This window comes from Topomyia yanbarensis, chromosome 2 (assembly GCF_030247195.1).
Source record: "Topomyia yanbarensis strain Yona2022 chromosome 2, ASM3024719v1, whole genome shotgun sequence".
Taxonomy (NCBI): Eukaryota; Metazoa; Arthropoda; class Insecta; order Diptera; family Culicidae; genus Topomyia; species Topomyia yanbarensis.
Genome location: NC_080671.1, coordinates 57,532,406 through 57,556,449, shown reverse-complemented (window position 1 = coordinate 57,556,449; position 24,044 = coordinate 57,532,406). Strand labels below are relative to the sequence as shown.

The window sequence follows — 24,044 nt, the reverse complement described above, 5'->3', positions numbered from 1 at the left end:
AAGTGGGGAAGAAAATTATCCAACGAATGAAAAAGAAAATTCTTGCAATAGTTTGGGCATTGCAATCTCTGAGAAATTTTATTTATGGTCACAAAATTAAAATTTTTATTGATCATCAACCATTAACTTCCACAATTTCACCAAAAAATAATAATGCCGAACTCAAAAGATGAAAAGTTTTTATTGAAGAGCATGACCACGAAATTCATTACAAACGAGAAAAGGCAAACATAGTAGCAGATGCGTTGTCACGAATTCAAATTAACTCAATGATGGCCACCCAACATTCAGAGGAAGATGATGACAGTTCCTATATTCCTTCCACAGAAGCTCCTGTAAATGTTTTCGCAAATCAATTAATTTTCAAATTTGGTGAAAATTCAAGTTACGGTTGGTAATTATAAGACACTTTTTCATTGAGAGAAGATTTTCAAAAGAATTCCTAAGCGATAAATTGAAAGAGTATTTTAATCCAGGAGTATTAAATGGGATTTATACAGATGAACAAATAATGAGAGTAATTCAAGAAGTTTACCGAGAAATGTTTAATCCTAGACAAATAAGAGCTAGATTTTCACAAATCAATGTACAAGATTTAAATAAAGAAGAAAGGCAATTAGAAGAAATTAAAAAAAAATCATCATAGAAATTCTCAAGCAAATTCAAATCAATTATTGAAAAAAATTTACTTTCCGAAAATGAGGAAAATTGTTAGTCAATTCGTAAAAAATTGTGAAACTAGTAAAACAGAAAAGTAGAAGCGCAATCCCCAAGAATTTATACTATTCAAAACACCTATTCCAACGTATCCTGGAAAAACAATTCATATTGATATTTTGTATATGATCAAAATAATTTGTTTTAAGTTCAATTGATAAATTTTCAAAATATTTAAAATTCAAACCAATTGAATCAAAATCGCTTCTAGATATTGAAGAAGCTCTGTTAGATATTGTACATGAATGGAATATTCCAAAAATGATAGTATTAGATAACGAAAGTTCGTTTAGTTGAAATGTAATTGAACAAAGATTGAGAAATTTAGATATCGAAATTTATGAAACTCCGATTCATAGATCTGAAAGAAACGGTCAAATAGAAAGAAGTCATTCAACACTGAGAGAAATTTCACGATGTATTAAAAAAGAATCACCACAAATTACTATTCCAGAATTGATGAGAAGTGCAGTTTATAAATATAACAATACAATCCATTCATTTATAAACAAAACTCCACATATTGTGTACATTGGAGAAAATGACAAAAAAAATTAAATGGAGATCAAAGAGCATTACGAAAAATTAAGAGCCACGAAACAATTACCCAAATATATAGACAAAAGAATGATAACATCCAAAATAAAGATTACCCTGTATTTGATCAAGGAACGTATGCTTTTGAGAAAACCAATGAAATTTCAAAAAGAAAAAGTAAATTCAAAAAGATTAAAATTAAATAAAATCATGATACATTTGTAATCGATTCTAATAATCGAAAAATTCATAAAGTAAATTTGAGATAAAATCTTCCAAATGTAAAATTAATTTTTTTGAAATAGGAACAACAATTATCAAATTTAAAAAAAATCATTGAAAACAATGTTTATAATCATCAATTGTATACATTATTACAAAACAAATACTTACTATTGACTCATACATATTATAAATTGGTTTCTCAAACACATCGCCAAAAGAGATGGGACAGCATTGGAAAAGTACTGAAATGGGTAGCTGGAACTCCTAATGCAGAAAATGCAGCATTTAAATAAAATGGCGAATGATCTATTACAATTGGATTTTAAATCAAAAGAACAACAAGTCGTTGAGATGAATTTACGGCAGATAATTTTGAATATAGATGCAACATACCATCACATCGAAATACTTGAAGATGCTGTACTCCTTGCCAAATATGGAATTCCCAGTAGTCGAATTTTATCAACTAAAGATTTCTCAAAGATTATGACATTTTTGATCGAACAAAACATCCCAGTAACTTCATTTGAAAATATGCTGACAAAAGCCACAGCACAAGTTGCTATCAATACAACTCATGTGATCTATATGCTAAAAATTCCACAGTAATTAAACAAAACATATGATTATGAATATATAGATATATATATATATATATATATATATATATATATATATATATATATATATATATATATATATATATATATATATATATATATATATATATATATATATATATATATATATATATATATATATATATATATATATATATATATATATATATATATATATATATATATATATATATATATATATATATATATATATATATATATATATATATATATATATATATATATATATATATATATATATATATATATATATATATATATATATATATATATATATATATATATATATATATATATATATATATATATATATATATATATATATATATATATATAATTCACAATCAAAAAAGAATTTCCCTTCAATCAAATTATATTCTCGTCAATAAGTCACATAAGTATATGAAACACCAAAACAATGTTCGCAAGATTTAGACTACTTCTTGTGTGGTCCTGATCTGTTAAAAATAACTAGTCGATGTGTCAATAATTTGATACAACTACAGCAGGCTAATTGTACTTACGAAAAGGTTTATGCAAACGGAATGGTGAGAAGAATCAGTGATGCAACAGTTCTTCTGAATAATATAAATAAAACATTACAATCAAATTGTAGCAATCATACCCAAGTTTTGGAAGGATCGTACCTATTACCATTTGATGAATGCGTTCAACGTTTGGAAGACAATTATTACTCAAATGCTACTATTGAGACACCACAAAAAGAATTCAGACTAACAACAGGACTAATAGTAAACGAGGATGGTATTGTCGATAGTCCATCTCCTGAGTATTTGGGAAATCTTACTTTAAAGCATAGCTCTATGTTACAACTCGTTTATCTTCAAAATAAGTCAGTTAATGGAGATTCAATCTCTTCAGCACGATAGGTGTTTTCACTATTACACTAATGATAATAGTAATTGGAATATATAATTCGATTGAAAACTGGAAGTACAGATATTAAGAATAATATACAAAAAGAAGAAATATAGAATTCGTATCTAGATATTTCAACTGGGAGATGTATTGAAATACAACAAGAACGTTCTTCGAGACTTTGAGGACAGTCTTTTGAAGAAGGGAGAAGTTAATGCACACACTACCCTATTTCAGCAGGATATTGGTCGCCGACACTGTACCTAGAAAATTGTCTACGCGCCATGTGTTGTTCGCGATAATCGCACCAGCCAATAGATGTTTTCCTGAGAAGCCGGTCGACGCAAATTAAAACAACAGCCACTGCAGAAGAACACATCAATCAGTTGGAGCTAGAACGCTAAGACCATTAGAAGTATAGGGTAGTGAAGTGTATAAGTAAATTTAGCATAAGTTTTTTTTGAATAATTAAATAAATTCGTAATTTTATTAACTACCATTCGAAATATCCTAACAAGAGAGAAATGCAGCCGAGGAACCCAAATCATGTGGAACCAAGCACCATCGGCTCGGGACGGGAAAGAGAAGTTATCGCCAGAGGCACGCCAACACCGTTCGCCAATTTCACCTGTCAGTAGTAAGCAACATCCACAATCGAGGGCACTAGCAGCAACGTGCCGGCACTGGACACCAGACGCCAGCGTAGCATTTTGTGCACTTGATCAGATTGCGCAAAATAGCTAGCGCAGGAAAATATTAAACAAAATAGACCTCTGTAACACATTAATTAACAAAGAAGCTCACTTTGTGTCAGACCGTTTCACTATTCGGAAGATGAACCCAAACTGCCTTGAAGCCGTTTGTCAAAAAATTTGTATATCGTCGGCGAAAGAAAGAGTTCCTTATAATTTAATATTGACGTCATTAAAACAGAAGAGGAATATTACTGGCCGAGTCTGCTTCCTTGCAGCAATCCTGAACAGGCCAGTTATACAACATATGCTGGACCACGAGTAAGAAACTGCAGCGACGAAAAAGTACAAGATCCCTCCCTACCGAAGTAGTGCCAAAACGGTGGTCGCGGTAGGCTCACTACAAAGCACTGCATTAAAAATCTGACACTACCTCGAGCCATCAGACAGTGGTGTCGTTTAAAGATTCCCTCTCGATAAAAATAATTAAATAAAGTAATTTAACTAGTATACAAGACTCGGTTATCCGGATCATGGAAAAGACTAGTATTTGAGTCAATTCCGCGCAGTGCCTAATACCGCATGTTTTTCTAAAACTTATTATTTTGGCACCATCATGTCTTCTTCACTTCGCATTATTATTTTAAAAGTTTCATTGCGTTATACACAACGTCGGGGTATAACTATTTGCACAGTTTGGTGCACTTTGCGCAATGAATAAAACATAAATAAAAACGCATGCTCTCAACTGTCAAACGTAGCCCTCCGCTTAGCAAAATGGCTAAAAGTGCGTGAAAATTTTAAAGTAATTTTTCTTCTATTTTTTAAGTAAATTCTAGGTTATACTGCATTTAATTCATTCCCATGGGTAAGAATTGTTAGATAATCATCGAATTCGTATCATTTTTATTTATGTTGGTGCTTTTTATTAGTAAACAAATTGCTAAAGAATTCAGGCTTCACCATACGTAATACCGTGGCTGAATTTCAGTTACGATGGCTCCCAAAAAAACGTATGCACCTTTTAGAGCAACTATACCAAGCAGTGGATAGTGTGACAAAAGTTGGATTTGTCCGCGCTGCGTCTGAAGTTTCGGAACCATCCGCGATAAAATCAAACAGCGATATTCGACTTCTACACCAGGAGCACCGCCCATCAACAGTCTTGAAGATGAAGATTGTATGACGAAATGGTTGATTGGTATGGCCAAGGCTCCCAATAAATACACTACGTCTTCAAGCTTTTGTTGCGAAATACATCAAATTAATCAAAATAAAAAATCCATTTTAAGATGAAGTTCCTGAACCGCGTTTTGTCATTTGGGTTGGGTTGTGGGCTCATTGTTGAAATGTACAGCTACAGCGAGCAAATCAAAAGATGATTTGGAGAAAAAAGTCGAATCAGTTAGGGGAGGTTATGAAACATCCAAAGCAAATTTTTAATATGGGTTAAACTGCTATCCGCACGACTCCAACTCGAGACGTAGTGCTAGTAGAAGCAGATGGAAGACAAGTTCATACTCGGGTCGGCAATTCAGACAAAGAATCCTACGCGGCTCTTTTCTCCCGCAATGCTGCTGACATGCTTGCACCAACTATGGAGCTATTTCCTTATAAACAAAGAATCTCTAGTGAAATATTTCGAAGACTTCCAAATGAATGGGCAGCTGAGGAAACTGACTCCGGTTGGAAGCCGAGAGATACTTTTTTTCTCTGCATGAGAAATGTGTTTCTTCCAAAAAAAAAAATCCGTTTCCAGTAATCATTTTCGTCGACGGACATACATCACACGTATCAACGGATCTAATCGCTTTGTGTAAGAAGAGGATGGTTCTTGTTTTGCTTGTCACCTAACACTATGTAAATTACACAGCCATTCGACGTCAGTTTTTTTAAATCGCTCAAATAGTCCTGGAACCTGTGGTGTATCGACTGCGGTGTAACGTAAACACCCTCGAGAAGATAGTACACACACATTATATATGGTATAATGAGTTCGAATATATTTGAATATATGTAGAGTAAGCCAGATGGAGAGCCGACAGTTCACGTTCGGCAGTCTGAAGTAACGGAGTGTTTTATTTAGAGAACGTCCCCAGTTAGATACACAAAAGTGACGACGAGCAAGGAGGTGTTAAAAAAAAAGTTTTTTTTTTATCAAGCGTGCATTTGGGATTAGTCCCGGTTTAATAACCGCGTAAACTGGCTTTTAAGAAAGCATTTGTGTGGAAAAAGTTCCTGAGTGGTACAAGCCGCACGCTAGTCAATAGCGGCTTTGTGGTAAGACAAAAAAATTGAACAAGAAAGCTTGTAGAAGAAAAGATCGCCATTTGCAAAAGTAGGAAAATACAATAGAAATTTAACAAATCTATACAAATTTAGCAATCTATACAATTTTAGCAATCTATACAAATTTAGCAAATCTATAGAAATTTATCCGGAAAGCATAAGTGCTTTAACATAAGTTTTTTTAAAAAAAAAGATAAATCTGTATCGAGAATTTATAGTAATTCCGTTTCCTTTCTTTAATAGGTTGATGTAAATTCGCTGAGTGGCTGAATACAATATTCCAGGGAGAGATTGACCACCAAGAACAGCGTAAAGACGCTTAGAATATCGTAAATTGTGGTGAGAGGAAGCGATCTGGTAAGCTCTATATTTTTCTCAATAATTTTTAGTAAAAAGAAACTATCGCTATGGCTAATAATATTGTTGGCACCATTGACACATATGTTGCGGGCACATCTTTTAGTAATTATATTGAGCGTCTTAGTTATTTTTTTGAATACAACAATATTCCTGAACAGTCTAAAAAGGCGCTGTTCATCACGCTAAGTGGATCAACAGTTTTTGACGAGTTAAAACTAAAAAATGCTACCAGAAATTCGGTAAAATTCATAGAGGAAGTGGACTCAGGAACAGATAAGAAACTTAGCGAGTATTTCAAGGGACTACGTTCAAAATTGGAGGATTCGTCGGACGATGACTCAGGTAGCAATTGGAAGCGTGCTGGCGGTAGCAGCCAGAGGGCAGTTGAGGCTTTCGAAGGAAATCCCACGTCGTAACGTTGCAGTGGACAGCAGGAAAAATCTAAAGCGCAATCGATCGGCATCGTTAGAAAGTGAATTCCTCGGGTTTCCACCGTCGTACACGAATGTTGAAAAACGACCGAAGACAATGAAGGGATCAAAGGATTCAAAATTATTAGAATTAAACGTACGTGGATCTAGCAGAATTAGGAAATTAAAAAAAGATCACGATTTTATTTATGCAAATTGTCGAAAAACGAATTATGAATAGGAAGCTAGCAGAAAGATAATGCTCTGCATTCCGAACGAAGTTCGGTCAAAATTAAGTGTAAAAATGTTAACTAGTAAAAGAAGCAAATAATGTAGTTATGTTCTTGGAATTGCATGATACTTCTTAGGAGGAAGAACTGTGATGTATCGACTGCGGTGTAACGTAAACACCCTCGAGAAGATAGTACACACACATTATATATGGTATAATGAGTTCGAATATATTTGAATATATGTAGAGTAAGCCAGAGCCGACAGCTCACGTTCGGCAGTCTGAAGTAACGGAGTGTTTTATTTAGAGAACGTCCCCAGTTAGATACACAAAAGAACCAACTCCTAGTCGATCTGTGAATTGAGCATCCAGGGGATCTGCTACCACGAAGTGAGATTGCTCCGTTGCTTAACGAAGCGGTTAAAAATATGGAAAACCTCGAACGCACTTTAAGGAATGAATTCAAACGATGTGGTTTACATCAACGGAATGTGGATGCAGTTAACTATTTGTTACTTTTGTGTAAAGCACCAACATCTATAGATTCTACTTTTGAGCACAAATCAAATGCCAAATTTTCAAGTGCGCAGTGAGCTACTGGCTTTCAGGAAAACTTGCTGATAGCAATTCAAAATCATATGACACATCAGCAAGTGGATGATTTTAATCACAGTGATTCATGTAAACATGTACAAAACAGTTCCCTATTGATATCAACTTAGGTATTAGTACGGGCACAATGCAAAGGGGTTTTCTAGATGCAGAACCATTATTCAGAAGCTTCGACGAAAACCGAGGAAATAACCTTTTAACTGTAGGTACATTTTTATAATCTAATAAGAACCGTTTTTTTCAGAGTCACTTGTCGAAACGACACCATTAGGTCTGTCTCAGCCAAGCATCTGAACGTATTGGGTGAGGTATTTTACCCTCCTAAAACGTTAAAGAAAGCTAAATCAAAACCAAGATAGAAGCCACATCTACCCTCGATCGGATTATTGAACATATTTTCGACACAATGCTCTATGATCCTGTAGATGGTACCGTCCGTCAAAAGGGTACAAAATGTACCATGTATTTACAAAGTATTCAATCAAAATACCAAACAATTGGTCAAATTACACCATTTTCAGTCTACACTTCATGATGACGTAACGTGCAGTAGATTCGTTCACGCTTCGCTCCTTAGACATATAGTTAGTTCTAAACATTTTCATCCAGGAAAATGAGACTTAAACTAATTCAAACTAAGACAACTGGCAAATCGATTTAGACCCAACTTCTGTTGAAAAGCAAAGCAAAATAAATCCTAAGTTACCTGTCTCATTGTGACCTGCACGGCGTTAATCGCAGTACTTACTCAATTGTAATTTATGGGATGACATATCGACGGATTCGGCGGCTGGTATATGGTCTTCTGTATGACTTCCCCGCTCGTGTTTGAGCCGGACGCGCCTTCACAGCTGTTCCCATTAGGGCTCAGTTGTCCCAGGTGTTGGTGTTGTTGAAGTTGCTGTTGTTGTTTCTGCCGGTACTTGGTAGAATATTTGTAGAAATCGGACATCTCGAATGGTTTGGTAACTTCCTTGTATGGTTGTATCTTGCCCTGTTGGACGACGGTTACATTTTTCGGTGACTCGGTTTGGATGTCCGGTGTGGAGTGAATAGTTGCACCCGCCGATGTGGTCGTTAACGTCGAGGGAGTGGGTGATATGGAACATTGCTGTCGTAGGGTTGGGGATGTAAGAGTGTTGGAGGAAGAGGTCGACAGAGTCGGGGAAATGAGGAGATCGGGATGGCGGGAAGAGAGATTGCTTTGGAGAGTTGTTTCTTGGCACTGATAGTAGTGCGGCGGAAGATTGTGGTTTTCGCTGTCGTAATATTGCGAGGATCGTGGCAACAAATCCAGATGTTGCTGATTGGGAACGTGGAGGGACTGCGTGTAATGATTCCGATGTTTCGGTGGTTGCGGAGGAGTACGTAGGAGTTTTTGCTGCAATAGATGCTGTTGATGTTGCTGTTGTTCGCGAAGGTATGCCTGTTGTTTCTGCTCTTCAAGTTGCTTGATTCTAAGGCGCTGTTGGCGTTGATGCTCTAAAATTTGCTGTTGCTTTTGCTGATAATAGCGCATTTGCTGTGGCGAGAGTAGCAGCGGAGACGCAGATGACATTGCATAGCTACCATCAACGTTGATGTGTAGCGGAGTTTGAACAGATGTTTGCATCTGCATTGGAGGTGGTGGCGGTTGAGGATAGGCAGGAAGCGGTGGTGGATTGGACATTGGGGATGAAGACGGAGAAGGAAGTGTTTTATGTTTTACAACAGGACTATCGAGTGAAGTTTCCCGCCAAACCTTCTCCCGTCTTTTGTGTTCGCTGGATCCAGAAGTTACTGAGATAGTGTCTTGTTGATTCGAGTCATCTATTTGTTGTTGATGCTGCTTGTTGATAAAATCAAAGTTCCCCATTGAATTACTCTTCGTAGGTACTGCGTGTGGATATTGATTGAGCTTTGAACGAGACAACTTCATGCTGCCACCGGCTTGTTTTCGGTCCAAGCTAGCGAAACGATTATCAACAGAACACCATACTTTTTCTCCAGTTTCCAGCATCATCCAGTATCCTCCAAGACCTGCGCTTGTTTCCTGTTGAGCGTCGAAAGTGCTACCGGAGTTGTTATAAGCAGAGTTTTTTAATGGAACATGTGCTGGTGCTGGCAAAGGCGGAGGCGGTGGCGGCGGTTGTAGTCTCGAGATTATTTTAGCATCATACACAAAAGCCTGTTCTACAGCAGCGGAAGATGCGCTCGCTGGGGGTGACATTACGTATCCAGGACTTCCTCCGTGCCCCGGTGGAGGACTGTAACTGTGCATTTGCTGATGGATTAGTTTGTTTAAACGACTAGGCCCACTTTGAGGAGATTGAGATGGATGTTGCATTTGTTGCTGAAAGTGTTGATGCGAATGAGGATGGTGGTGATGCCCGCTGCCACTACTGACTGGAGACATTTTAGCGGCATCTGCTGCAGATCCAGAAAAATCGTAGTTGACAATACCGCTGATACTATCGTGACGAGCTCGATGTCGTAGCATGCTTAACTGGGACACCATCGCAGCCGATGCAGCTGGAGTCATACTCTGGGAACCAGACGGCATAACACAGAGCGTTCCTGAGTGGATGGAGTAAGGTGAGATCTGCTGAGAATGATAGTGCCCTGGATGTTGTCCCGGGATCTGCACCATCAGCTGTTGTTGCTTAGAACCAGAGCCAACTGAGCTATTTAGGCTGATGGAATGATTCGAAGATGTGTTGGACTTGACGGAATTTCTGCGCTCGGAAGCGCTCATCATCATCATGTTGCTGCTGTTACTGTTCGATCGAAAGCGACTTGCATTATTGCATTTATGAAGATCGATGTCGTCTCGCGTGGCAGGTGGCTTCTGCTGTTCAGCTGCTTGTTGGCGTTTTTTCAGAACACTTAAATTCTGATTAATTGCCAATAGTTTCTGTTGGGCATTTTCGTAGCTTTGTTTGTGCGTACGCCTAACCGACTTGGGCTGAGATGTGTCATTGGACAGCCTGAGCGACGCCTCCGATATTTGCTGCTGAATTTGCTTCTCCAAAAGCAGCTTGTTGATGTCGTCTTCTTTGTTGTTCAACAAATTTTCCGGTAACTTAAAGCTAGTACCGATTTTCCGTCTAAGGGTGGGTGCTGTCCCGTTCTGATCCTGACTACCAACACCAGCGCTGAAATCGCTCGGATACATTCCAATAAGCTGAGCTTCTTCTCGTTTGACTTGCTGAAGCTGAGCATATTTCTCGTTGAGTTTTTTCTCCAGTTCTGCTTTACGGGTTTTGAGCTGTTCATATTTGCAAGGACTTTTTGCGGCTGCCTCATCTTTACCTACACTTTTCAAGTTAGACGAACACGCCTTCTGTTGATCAACCACATCTGCATGTGCTGGACCAGTCATAGCTTTTGAAGTGCTCGCCTGCTGATAGGGCTGATTACCAAAGAAAGGTGGTTTAACCTTAGCATCGCCCATGTTGAATTACGCGAAGGTTCACTCTTCTAAATTTGACCGATAGATTCACATTGCTTCCCAAACATTCCAGTTGGCTTCGCGAATCATCTTTGCCATCGTTCCAAATTAGAAAGCATGACGATAGGTACAGTAAACGGCCTTCTATTGAAGCTCACAAATTGTAATTAATGCAGTTCGCACTCTCACTTCTAATAACGAATAAGGCACATGGGTGTCTTCAAGTACATTCAAGGCACATTTGTTCTTCTTTTCGTGTTGCTTCTGACTGGCAGTCGCTTGCTTATTCACTGTTTCCCATACTAGAAGAGTCTTGTTATGTCACGAGCTGTGCTCTAATATTAAACCTTTCCTCGTTGATTGTGGCTAGATTGATTGCATTGCATTTTCATTGTTGTACATAATCATTGGTCTTATCAATATCAACCAGTGTACCAGCTAAATTGAAGACCACATTTTAATGCATTCATGGTTGATGGATTTGAAAGTTTTATTTTATTCATTCATTCAGTTCGCTGCTCATCGTTCAAGGTTCGGTAGATTTGTTGGCACGTTTCATAACTTTTGTTTAAGAATAGATTACAATGCAGGTCAACAAATATCCGCCTATATCTTAAAACTGTCTGAAAATGATCAATATTTTTTATTATATTGAATAAAGTTTACAATGTCCCTGCATTAAGTCCAATGCTAAGCCGACATTTGTTTTAAGTTTGTACATGTTATTTTCGAGAGCTTTTCTATTTAAAAAAGTTATTATCAATGAAAATTAGAATGGCCTAGAGAACGAAACAAACGGAAGTAACTAAAATCCTCTAGAAATGTAATTGTAATTGTAATTTATTAATTATACGAGGGCCTGTTAGTTAAAATTTACATCAGGTCAAGGAAGATAAATGTCGTATCTTTCTGAAAACATCTACAGTAAAAGACATTTTTTTGGGAAGATTGATTTACCACAGAGCAAAACTTTGTATTTTTAATAAAGTTTTACGCTTTTCCTTCAGCCGTTTTGTCCCATAGGATCAAGCTCTAAACGGTGAACCTATTATTCATTGTAAGTACAGTTACAAATTAATACTTCAAACCCATCGAGCAATCTATGCACAGCATTCATCGATCCATTCGAGTGTTTTGCAACATACAATAATCAAAATTTCATAGCAATAATCTTCGTCACGCAGAGGATACGGTGTTTTCAGATCGCCATTCATTAATCGCAGTTCGTACTAGTGGTGGTCCAGCAAGGGCTCAAATTCCCTTAATCATTAATTACGTACATGCGAATGAAACAATATCACACATACACAAACGTCCAAGCTAAATGGCTCGATAGTTGCATGGTAAAAATCCAAACCGCGCTGTCTCTTTTCTCCTTGTAGTCTTCCGAAAGCTAATTTTTCTATGGATGTGTCCCGAATTCCTTCGTCCAACTCTCCCACGAAAAATGTCTATTTTCGATAGCAAATTATATCACTGACACGTACCAAAAATTAAACACCAACTAGCACAAACTGTACCGGATAAATCGAAGAACAATGTTAAAACACTGTCGAGTTTAGAAAACAAATTAAAATAAACGAAATAAAGGAAAAAATCGGCTACGCGAAACAGCAAACCGAACCGAGCTGTTGCTACATTACTTTTACAAGTTTCACCAACACACCCAAACTCATTAGAGGGATTATTCTGATGCTATCTCTCTTGCACACTTCGCCTAAAATGCGTAAGAGATAGAGAGCGAAAACAAATTTTATAATGATCGACTGTCATTGGGAAACACCCATAACAGCACAGAGCCGAAGCTGCTGAACATGTTATGAATGGACTTTTAGTTGAATGACAGCAGAAAGCCCCTCGTTCGATATTCTGACCAGCATTGCCAGATATACCGCCCAGTTAAGCTCAGCCAGAAATGAACCGGAATTCTGGCTGGTTCCAGTTCATATTCCGGCTCCAACGACACAACCGATTCTAGCTAGAATCGGTTGTGTCACTGGAGCCGGAATAAGAACTAGAGCCAGCCAGAATTCCAGTTCATTTCCGGCTGAACTTTACTGGGCGGTTTAGTATTCTGGTTCCTGAATACTGGAAAATCCAATCAGCGGCAATCGTATTTTCTCTGGTTCTAAACAATGGAATCAAGTCGGAAATTGTGCGCTGTATTTGTACTATACAGCGCACTGCTTCCGACATCAAGGATTAGCACTAAAGAGAAAAACCGATTGTCACTGGTTGAATTTTCCAGGTTTCAACTAGAAAAAGTCTATGTCAGTTCTTAGTGACTCTCAGTTAAACCCTGAGACGGACATGCAAATAGCAAAAAATCAAATGTCAAATGCAGCTAGGGAGTACTGTCAAATGCATTTAAACTATGTGAGGCAAAAAGAGAGGCTGTGTGAGAGGAACGATAGAATGAACAGAAAAAAAGATAATGAAAACATCTATCGGCAAGTCCCGTCCAAGGTTAAACCCATTCCGGAATCGGTTCGGAATTCTGAATGGAGTCAGTAAGGATTTCAACTCAAATGCAACAACCGATTCCGAATCAGTCGGTTTCAGAATCGGTTGTTGCATTTGAGCTGGAACCCATACCGACTCCGAATCAAATTCCGAATGGTTAGACCGAGCTTAACCTCGTTTTTCTCATTTGAATGTCACTTTAGGATCTTTTGAATAAGTACTCTAGAATTGCATAAGCGGCAAAGCACGTTGTTACATAGCGTTACTTTTCAAACCCCATCCAACCGAAATGACATTGAGGGCGCTCTAAGTAACACAGCGTGTTTCGCTTCATTGCACGTAACCTTTGGCCAACCGAATATAAAACAGCGCACTGATTTGAAAAACTGAACCATAAACTACATCGTAAAATGGCCCTGAAGGGTTTAAAAGTGCTGGAATTTGCCGGTTTGGCACCTGGACCTTTCTGCGGAATGGTGCTAGCTGACTTTGGTGCTACCGTCACTAGGATTGATAAGGTTAGTATAACTCACTGCAAGTATCGATCAACTAAGCACATCTAGGATAAAAATATATCCTAGACTCCAACGAACGCTTTAGATGTCCTCCAAAGTGGCAAAAGAACCATATCGCTAAACCTGAAGAAACAAAAGGCAATCGAAATAGTTCGCTCTTTGTGCCGGAAGAGTGATGTACTGATCGAACCTTTTCGTCCTGGAGTAATGGAAAAACTTGGACTCGGGCCGATTGAATTGATGCAGGATAATCCAAGGCTAATCTATGCGCGGTTAACCGGTTTTGGACAAAACGGTCAATTAGCACCTCGTGCTGGTCACGATATCAACTACGTCGCAATGTCAGGTGTGCTTTCCATGCTTGGGAGGAAAACGGAGCGACCTACAGCACCGATTAATTTAGTAGCCGATTTTGCTGGAGGCGGACTACTTTGTGCCTTTGGAATTCTAGCGGCTCTGTTGGAAAGACATCACTCTGGAACGGGACAAATCGTAGACCATTCTATGGTTGAAGGTGCAGCCTATGTATCCAGTTGGCTGTTCCGTTCTCAAAGTCTTCCTATTTGGGGCAAACCACGCGGAGAGAATGTCTTGGATACTGGAGTTCACTTTTACGATACTTACGAAACAAAGGATGGAAAATATATCTCGGTTGGGGCCATAGAGCCACAGTTCTACAAAGAGCTCTTAGACGGTCTTGATTTACCGGAGGATTTGCCACAATTTGAGGATGTGGAAAAGGCTCAACACTTGCTGGAGGCAGTTTTCCGTACGAAAACTAGAAATGAATGGACCGAAATTTTTCAACATAGAGATGCTTGTGTTTTTCCGGTGCTTGAAATGAACGAAGCAGAAGAACATCCCCATAACCGTGAACGACACGTTTTTCTGAAAAGAGAAACAACCAAATGCATGGAATTAGTTCCAGCCCCTGCTCCCAAGCTGAGTAGAACGCCGGCGAAATCAGGTGCAGTCTCCGAGCAAAAGAATGAAATTCAAATGATCCGGGAAATTTTGGAAGAAATAGGATTGCGGTTCAAGGATATTGAGCAACTATATCATGATGGGGTATTATTAATGACAGCAAAACCTAAGCTGTGACCGTAATGACGACAAGGCGTCGAAACGAAACAATTGCTGTCCTAACACATATTACTTAATTAGTCTGCATCTCAATGCAGACCAAATAACTAATAGGTAGGCTTCGCTTCGTGAATATCCATTACAACTCCAAAATGTGACTAAACAACTCCAAAATGTGACCAAGGAACTATGGTCACACAATGATGTAATAACTTGTTATATGTGAGGATAAAGATCAATGCACTTTGGGGTCCTGTGCGAAATTGTAAGTAGTTGCGCGAACGCCTTGATTATACCATATCTACCAGGATTGCTCTACAATACTAGAACGCCTGGATCTTCAAAACCGCATTCGAGTTCTACATAATAACTTCCTTTTCAGGAGAACCAACTATGATAGCCACGGCGGTGTTACTGGATTTCATCGAGTATTCAACAGAGCTGCAACCTCATTTGACTTCCACTTGAAGAGAAACCCGATTAATGCTAAGATTACATATCATGATTTGATATGTATTCTTCAATTGAAGCCAAGCTTTTGTCTATCCTAAAATGTAATTAGTCTAAGTAAACATAATTGAGGCCGAGGAATCTGTTGGTGTAGGTAGAACAAATGTTTTTTTTTTAAATCAACGCTAACGAGCACCTCGTCATGAATGCGCTGCGTTGCATTGAAGATTTAGTACTTGCCTCTGGGCGGGATTGTAAATGTGATATTTTATGATGTTTTGTAATCGAGGGTATGGATATAATATTTTGCTTTAGAAAAACGCTGACTATAGTCGACATGGTAAACTTCACATCCACAAAGTTTTTGCAAAGCTTCGGTACACTATATGTGATATATCGATTCAAAATTAAATGAACGTGCAGAGTTAACATTTTTTTTCTGGTTTTGTTGACAATAAATAGAAAAGCTGTGTCATAAATAAGTTTGTTTACATTTATGACGATCAAAGAAAAGGGGGGGGGGGGGTTTGCTTCTCTAATCTTCCGGCCATCACATCATATGATTTGGGGCCCTATTCTCACAGTCACGTCGCCTAGTGACTAGAAGAAAATTTCCTTCTAGTCACTAGGTGGCGTGACAGTGAGAATAGGGCCCTTAGTATGTAGGCAAACATAACAATGTGACGCAAGGTGCTAAAAGCGCAATAAAATCCTGTCAATCCTATTTTGCATTGGATTGTCTGCTCTAAAGATACACCAAGGGGCCGTTTATAAATGATGTCGAATATTAACAGTTAGGGTGGAGCGTAATGCAACATAATTTAGCGGAATAAAAACTGAAAATTAATTTGAGACTTACTAGTTGAGCGGGAGCAACAAAAGTGACAAGTTGCAATGTGCTTGAAGGGGAAAAGTATTTTAGATTAATTCTTTTTTTCTGCGAGACATTGTTTATGAATGGCCCCCAAACAAACAATATTCCACAACGGACATTACGTAACATCAATGTCAGAGTAGTGGGATCAAGGCCAAGTTCCCTCCGGTTCGTGCTAAACTGGGGAGCAACATCTATTTAGGCATCGAGAACAGACGTCCAGCGTAAACGTAAAAGTTGAGAAAAAATGTACGGTGCATCCAAAGAAAATTGTGATGATTCCACCGTTGTTCCATTTAGTGCGTGAGTTTTACTGAATTGACAGTGGACCACACAATTGATCACAATTATACTGGATTATGCCAATATGTTGTCTAGCGGTGGTTAGTTCAAAGAGCAAAACAAGTATTTTATACTTGTTTGTTCGATACCTGGGTGTCTGTTCTAAGTGATTTAGCTGTAGCATATTAATCTTCCTAATTGAATCGAATAAGCAGCTAGTATAGCTAATGGGAGAGGCATTTCACAAGGTTAGGAAAACTAGGAGTGAAGACGAGAGGACGTCTGATGAGGAGGATCACACCTAACAATATCCAGTATATTAAACAAGCATAGTGGTGTTACAACAGAATAATTCAATCTAATGCAACAACCATTTAAGCAATCATTAATAGACTAGAACAGAAAGAATAACTTGTAGAATAGCTGGAGGGAATTTAGTATTCGTGGACATTACGATTGACAGCGCCCTGATTAACTAATAGTCGATTGATCCGCTTCAGACCTAGGGGACCCAAAAGGTGATCAAGAAGAAGACAAGCGAAATTAACACGAAACTTTAATTGCATCACTGACGACTTATCATGCGTTGTTAAGAACTGTATGAGATGGCGCTGGGCCTGTGGCCTTCGACTGGCATGATCCATTCTCATTGGTTCGGAAGTCTTATTGGCTGATTTTGGTAGATGTGTACTCCTACTTGCAATTTGATCAATTCGCTTGGGTGGGGGACATGTGGATCCTACTAGTTGTCGACTCTTTTGACCGTGGGTATGAGGCTAGTTCAGGAAAGGAGTGCAGGACTGGCATCTAAGAGATAGTTAATTATTCAGGACTTTTTCTTACTTTATGGGCAGATTCTTTTTGTGAAACCCTAAAATGCCTTCACTCGTTTAGCTCAGGATAAGAATAATAGAAAAAATGAGGGTTTGCCTGGGCCATAAGTAATGAATACGTATATTAACTAGAACAGGGGTAATCGCATTCTGGGGGGATCTAGTGATAATCTGTATTGCACACTGAAAAATAAGTATCAGATTCACGGTCCGCGTGATCGTTCAAGAGCATGCGAATAGTCACGCGAATTTTTATATGCGCAAACTTACATATTAGCTAGCACACGCGATATACAATACCCCCACGCGATCTGTCACGTTAACATACAAACGCTCGAGCTCCTTTGCGATGATACACAAAGACGAACATGCAATCGCGAGCAACTGCGTCCAACGATTTAGTGAACGCCATTACACTAACAATCTGATCAACGCGGTCTCAACTGCCCATAATCGCAAGTCAGTCACATGTTCTATGGGATTCCCTATCTACATGGGACTGGCTTGCGATTAGAGGCAGTCAAGTACGAAGAAATATACGCTCATTCTCACGCGATCATGATGTCTCTACGCCCGCACATCTAAACCGTACACTCAATATCACCATTAGAATCAATTGATCTTAAGGTTGGACAGAGAAAGGGTAAAATTCGCAAACGAAAAGAGCAGTTTTTTTCCACACCGTATGTCAGATCTTCATAAAAATCAATCAGCAGTACTGTAACAACATTCTACATACGGTGATTGATTTTTATGAAGATCTGACATACGGTGTGGAAAAAAACTGCTTTTTTCGCTTGCGAATTTTGCGCATTCTCTGTCCAACCTTAAGCAGTGTTTTAGTAGGTGTCATTTCCCGTCTCGTCTGCACTTGTAGTGATTGATTCTGACAGGGAGCCCTTCCGAGAATCCAGCTCCAGTAGGACAACGCTAAAAAAATTGTTCCCATATATTTTTTTCATTGTAGAGATGCAAAACGTAAATAATTAATAAGAACGAATTAAGGTTGAAAAGAGAAAGGATAAAATTCGCAAACGAAAACGCAGTTTTTTCCACACCGTATGTCGGATCTTCATAAAAATCAATCAACAGTACTGTAACAACATTCTACATACCCCAACAAACATTAGGAGCTGAACTATAAGACTACCTGTTGATTTAAAGCAGATTAAAGGTTATGTAAGCTGAATAAAACTTTCGCTGAACTATTTAAACATTAACAGTTTATTCAGCCTATTTAAAATCCAGTATTCGCCAGTTCCAACTAGGCTGAACTATACTGCTAATAAATGTAATAGCGACAATATTAAAGCTTTTATTCAACCATCTTAATTAGACTGAATTGTGAGTTGAATAAACGATGCTGTTGCCAATAGTATTACCTTTAATCATTAAGCTGCACTACATGTCTTCAAAAGGTTGTTTCTACCTTTACATTTGCCGTTATACCACCTTTGACTTTCAGCTGAATTATGTGTTTAACAAAGGTAATTGTAACTACTACAAAAATTGGCGCGATTAGCAAATCATGAGGAATGGCAACCGACCTGGGTTCGGGTCCCAATACACACACACAATATTTTTTTTACTATTATGTGAAGGATTTTTTATTATTTCGGTATATTCCAATTAAGATGTTTTGCATATACATATTACAGTTAAGGAGCAATAGATCAATAAATGAATAAAGAAATAAAGAAAGTTTAGTTTTTTTATATCTACTGAGTTTTCACCACGGGAAATACACGATTTACAGTTTTTCAATGTACAAGCTTACCAAATCACTCGCGCCCTCGTTTATGTAAATTTACCTTTTAATTCGAAACGGTCTGTTTACTTGTGAAACATGAATATTCTCATATTGAACACAAGAGAAACTTTTTGTTCCAACGTTGCTATAAATTTTAGACACCAGCATTGTTACCATGATTTTTTTCTATCCATCGACTTGCAAACAAAGGTACAATGAAATGATTATTCACGCTGGCGAACTTAATTGATATAAATAAATAAACTATTGAATTCGAACAGCGACTTCCGCTTACCAAAAAAAATCACAATGGAAAGAAAACCATTTGGCAGGGAGTGGTAAATAAATTGAGGAGATTGCCACCTTAGAATTATAAATGACTTCAACCCATCATTCAGTTACCACCACTTTCATATAACACCCATTTTTACTTATCTAAATGTTTTGTGAAAACCATCAATCCTCACCTTGGAAACAAAAACGACTATCATTTTTGAAATAAATAAATTATCTAATTTAAAATTCCCGAATGTTCTAAAAATTATTAAAGAAAAATTGAAAAAAATAAATAAAAAAATTTATCGTAGGTTGGGATTCGAACCCAAGCCAACTAGGACTCAAATCTATAGAAGGCTACTTTAGCCTTTGTACAGACTCTATTCAGCAGCCTAGACTTGTCGGTACATCGGTGAAATCTTAAGCATTCGATGTATGCAAGACTCTTGTGAAGTGACTCTTCAGAATTAGGTGAGAAAAGTCACTTAGAGTGAGGTGAGATTAGTCATCTCACGTCACACGCCGCGCAGAATAGGGCCGCCAATGTTCAGCTAGAGCTGAATAAAGCAACTGTTTATAAAACCATGAAATGTTTGTTGGGTATGCTCGACCAGTTTTTGTTCGTTAACTGAACCGAGCACAACACACACACAAGCGGGCAAGAGGTAGTGTGCGAGGGACGCAAGCGTTGATTTAGTGTTCATTTGATGGCCATCCACTTTGGCTACACCACACATGTGCTCGCTATACACGAAGCGATGAATGGAAAGCCAAAATCCCGCTCGGTTCGTGCCTGTCTCCAGTCCCCTGTGCAACGAATCCACCGTTTGCTGAGAAAAGGCAACTACGCCGGAAACGCAGCCCCTGAAAACAAAAAGAGCAGATTCATTCCCCGCCATCAGCGGCTGATCATTGAAATTGACGAAGAGCTGAGCAAATGGCTCTCCGGCGTGACCATTGTCCCCATGACGGAGTGTTGCCTAACATTCAGGTCGTTCTGTTGCCGTAGAAGTCCGAGGAGAAGGCCGCAACCTAAATCGCATATTTGACCGACACAACGAAAAACCGTCATTTTCAGGGCGACTAGTTTCTTCACATAAAGAGTTCATTTGATTTTCTCCACTTCTCTAATCAACGCACATTTGGAGTTTTGGACAAGTTTCTTTACAATGCTCGATTGATTAAATGCAAAAATGTATACGTCCGTATAGTTGAAATGTGACATAGCTTCTCATGTATGGACCCCCTCCCTAGCTTGCTATTTTTCCGTTGTATAAGGGACCCACAAAAAAGATGGGTGGGTAATGTGAGATCTAACAAAGGAATATTTAATGAATTTACGTTTAAAACGGAATCGATAACAACCCAAAATTTTAGTTTATTTCGAAGTTCAGTTAGGAAAGTAATCCAAAAATATGGTTGAGCAAATTTCGACGTAGAAATCCCGAATAGGAATGCACAATAACAAAACCATAATTTTCACTGTAACAGTACAGTAATTTTACAATAATTTACAATTAATTCTAGTGTTATACTACAACACAAAAACAATGAACTTTAACGTTTCTACAGTAAATTTCAATGTAAAATCGACTTTTGAGGTAAAAAAGTGGGGTGGTTGTGCATCTTAACATAAAAAAAATCGATTTTTCTCCATGCATTTTTTTCTCAAAAACAGTAAAGTTCATCAGTTTTTTGCTGAACAATAAAATTGATTGTTACATGAAATTTTATCGTATATCTACTGCGAGAACTTTGCGTCGAACAATGTTGAAACAGTAATCACTATAATATTTATTGTATCATGATTGTTTGTAGGGTAAATGCTATATTGTAAAATTTTATTCGGGATTCGATTGAAGCAACCTAAAAGAAGGTGGCTTTGCCAAAGATAAACTCAAGATTACTAGGTCCTATACCAACCATTAGCAAATGATGGTACAGTAACCGTGAACCGGTGAACTGAATAATAGTATGCTTTTGCTGCCCCCTCGTTAATAGGCGTCGATATTATTCAGAATGCGTCGAAAAAATGCTATGGTTACGAAGCAAATCAATGTAGTAAACAATTTTTTTTATAAAAGAAACACGTTGTCTATATTGGCGTGTAAAATTATTATTATAGTCATACTGACTTCTAAAGGCCTCAAGAAAACCCTTAAAATGTATGCTTCTCAAATATTCAACCAAACTAGTACAATCGAAATCGGCATTAGTCACATCAATTAATTACCGAACTTTAAAAACCTCAAAGTTTGTTTATTTTCCAGACGAAAGCTTGCTTGTTATTTTCGAAATAACGCATAACAATATGAATGGGTATTTTGGTGTAAAAAGCAGAATTTTGGTAAACTTTCCGGTCCATTTTACCATGAGGCATCCTTAAATCCGGGACTGTTCCGCCTAATCCGGGACTGTTCCGCTTAATCCGGGACGCCTGGTCACTTTAACCTAGAGTGACACTAATCTAAAAACGAAATCGGCATTAGTCACATCAATTAATTACCGAACGTTAAAAACCTCAAAGTTTGTTTATTTTCCAAACGAAAGCTTGCTTGTTATTTTGGAAATAACGCATTGTCATAGATACGACGCAAATATCGACGTTGGTTCTATTTCGCAAAGCTTCGCTTCAATTTATTATTGAGCTGTCACACTGACGGTGAACCAAATTCATCGAGGGGTCGCATTTTGATGGTACATGGGAATCATCCGACCACTCTATCTTGAGTTTATCTTTGGCTTTGCCGCAAAATCCTTATATAGAAAGACTTTGGTTTTGCCGTATATTTTCCCTGTGAAGTTAGAAATGTATTTATTGTACTTAATGTTAAAATTAAGGTTAAAATAAGCTATTAATATGGAGAATTTTTTTAGAAGGAACTAAGTAGCATCAAGAGCTTTTATTTGTTTACTGTCTCTTTCGATTATAACTATTGTTATTATTATTCCTTAAATTTTTCAGTGCATATCGAAAGCTGACATGACAGAAGTGAAAGTTGTTACGACCTAATGAAAAAATTCCGCAGAGTTTAGTCTGTGTGTAATAGTATTGGTTCAGGGCTCTGATTTGAGTTCTTTGTGTTTACAATAAGCACTCCCGTGTTGTTTTACGGTCGTGTATATAGCGATTTTGCATCGTTTATCCGTATGCCACTTTTAGAGGACATCGACGTAGGCTCGGCGGAACCGACATCCAGCGGTGTATCATTCCCACGAGAAATATCACGTATCGGTGCTGAGGATATCAGTTATGATGAGTTTTTCAGCCGCTTTATGCAAACCAACACAGCTGTTATAATTACTTCCGTAGCTGACAGCTGGGAGTGCTTTCAACGGTGGGTTCTGCGAGATGATACTGAAATCGATAAAGTAGACGTGAGTTACTTAAAGGCGCGTATCGGCAATGTGATCGTTCCGGTGGCGGACTGTGGAAAGCAATACTACAATGCGCACGAGAAACAGGAAATGAAGTTTCACGATTTTTTGGATTATTGGAACACGTTTAGGGATAGTGATAACAGCTCGCTTTATCTCAAAGATTGGCATTTGCGCAGTCAGCTGCCGGAGTACAAATTCTATCAAACGCCGATGTTCTTTGCATCTGATTGGCTTAACGAGTTCCTGCTGGATCGGAAACGAGATGACTACATGTTTGTTTACATGGGGCCCAAGGGCACATGGACCTCCTTTCATGCAGATGTATTTTCTTCGTATAGTTGGTCAACAAATATAAGCGGAGAGAAGAAGTGGTTGCTTCTGCCACCGGGAGAGGAAGTTAAATTGCACGATTCGCTAGGTAATCTGCCTTTTGAATTATCAGAAGATCTGCTGGATTTGAAAAATGTGTTTTATTACACAGTGTTTCAAACGGCAGGAGAGGCATTATTTGTTCCCAGTGGATGGTTTCATCAGGTGCATAATGTGCAAAATTCCATTTCGGTTAATCACAACTGGTTCAATGGGACTAACATTTCTCGGATTTGGCTTAGTTTAGACGAGGCTTTAGATAAGGTAGTAAAGGAAATTGAAGACTGCAGAAGTATGGAAAACTTTGACGAGCACTGTCAACTGATGTTAAAAGCTTCTTATGGGATGAATTTTTCCGAGTTTTTGGAAATTATATCACATGTGTGCACCAAACGTATTCTCACATACGCAGTGCAAGCAAATGTAGTGCACTTTGACAGGTACCGTCTTGGGAGGAAACATGTTCGATTTGATATAGAATCAATTCAAAATGTTTTGAACCTGATGCTAGCGAGGACAAATCTGTTTGACAGGTTGCAATTGTTGTCTAAATTAGAAGAATGTATTAAGTCAATAAACGAAATTCTTTAATGTTTTTCAATAATGAATCATTTAAATCCGAATGGCAGAATTCTGCGAATTGAATTATTACTCATTATTGCTAAAATAATCCTTTTTAGTACTCGAAATTGATTTGTTCTGAATCACTGATCGTAATTTAACCGTTGTTATTTAGACTATACT

General features: G+C 38.0%; 3 protein-coding genes across 7 annotated transcripts; 2 read left to right on the top strand and 1 right to left on the bottom strand.

Annotated features, from left to right (window-relative positions):
* Positions 1-6,186: 6,186 nt before the first annotated feature.
* LOC131685747 (TPR-containing protein DDB_G0280363) lies at positions 6,187-12,654 on the bottom strand. 5 transcript variants are annotated; one of them, XM_058969666.1, is made up of 2 exons: positions 12,170-12,654; positions 6,187-11,390 (listed from the first exon to the last, which is right to left on the bottom strand). In XM_058969666.1, exon 2 carries the CDS (start codon positions 11,025-11,027, stop codon positions 8,343-8,345), a length of 2,685 nt encoding a protein of 894 aa, XP_058825649.1. In that variant the 5' UTR covers positions 11,028-11,390; positions 12,170-12,654; the 3' UTR covers positions 6,187-8,342. The 5 variants fall into 5 exon arrangements, with proteins under 5 accessions (XP_058825649.1, XP_058825648.1, XP_058825650.1 ...); XM_058969665.1 differs by having other exon boundaries at positions 12,512-12,654; XM_058969667.1 differs by having other exon boundaries at positions 6,187-11,359; positions 12,512-12,654.
* Positions 12,655-13,810: 1,156 nt separating this feature from the next.
* Positions 13,811-16,037, top strand: LOC131685746 (alpha-methylacyl-CoA racemase). The gene is made up of 3 exons (XM_058969663.1): positions 13,811-14,005; positions 14,069-15,350; positions 15,468-16,037. Exons 1-2 carry the CDS (start codon positions 13,898-13,900, stop codon positions 15,101-15,103), a joined length of 1,143 nt encoding a protein of 380 aa, XP_058825646.1. The 5' UTR covers positions 13,811-13,897; the 3' UTR covers positions 15,104-15,350; positions 15,468-16,037.
* A 6,582-nt stretch (positions 16,038-22,619) lies between these two features.
* LOC131682125 (2-oxoglutarate and iron-dependent oxygenase JMJD4 homolog) lies at positions 22,620-23,895 on the top strand. The gene is made up of 2 exons (XM_058963360.1): positions 22,620-23,349; positions 23,413-23,895. Exons 1-2 carry the CDS (start codon positions 22,701-22,703, stop codon positions 23,889-23,891), a joined length of 1,128 nt encoding a protein of 375 aa, XP_058819343.1. The 5' UTR covers positions 22,620-22,700; the 3' UTR covers positions 23,892-23,895.
* Positions 23,896-24,044: the final 149 nt, after the last annotated feature.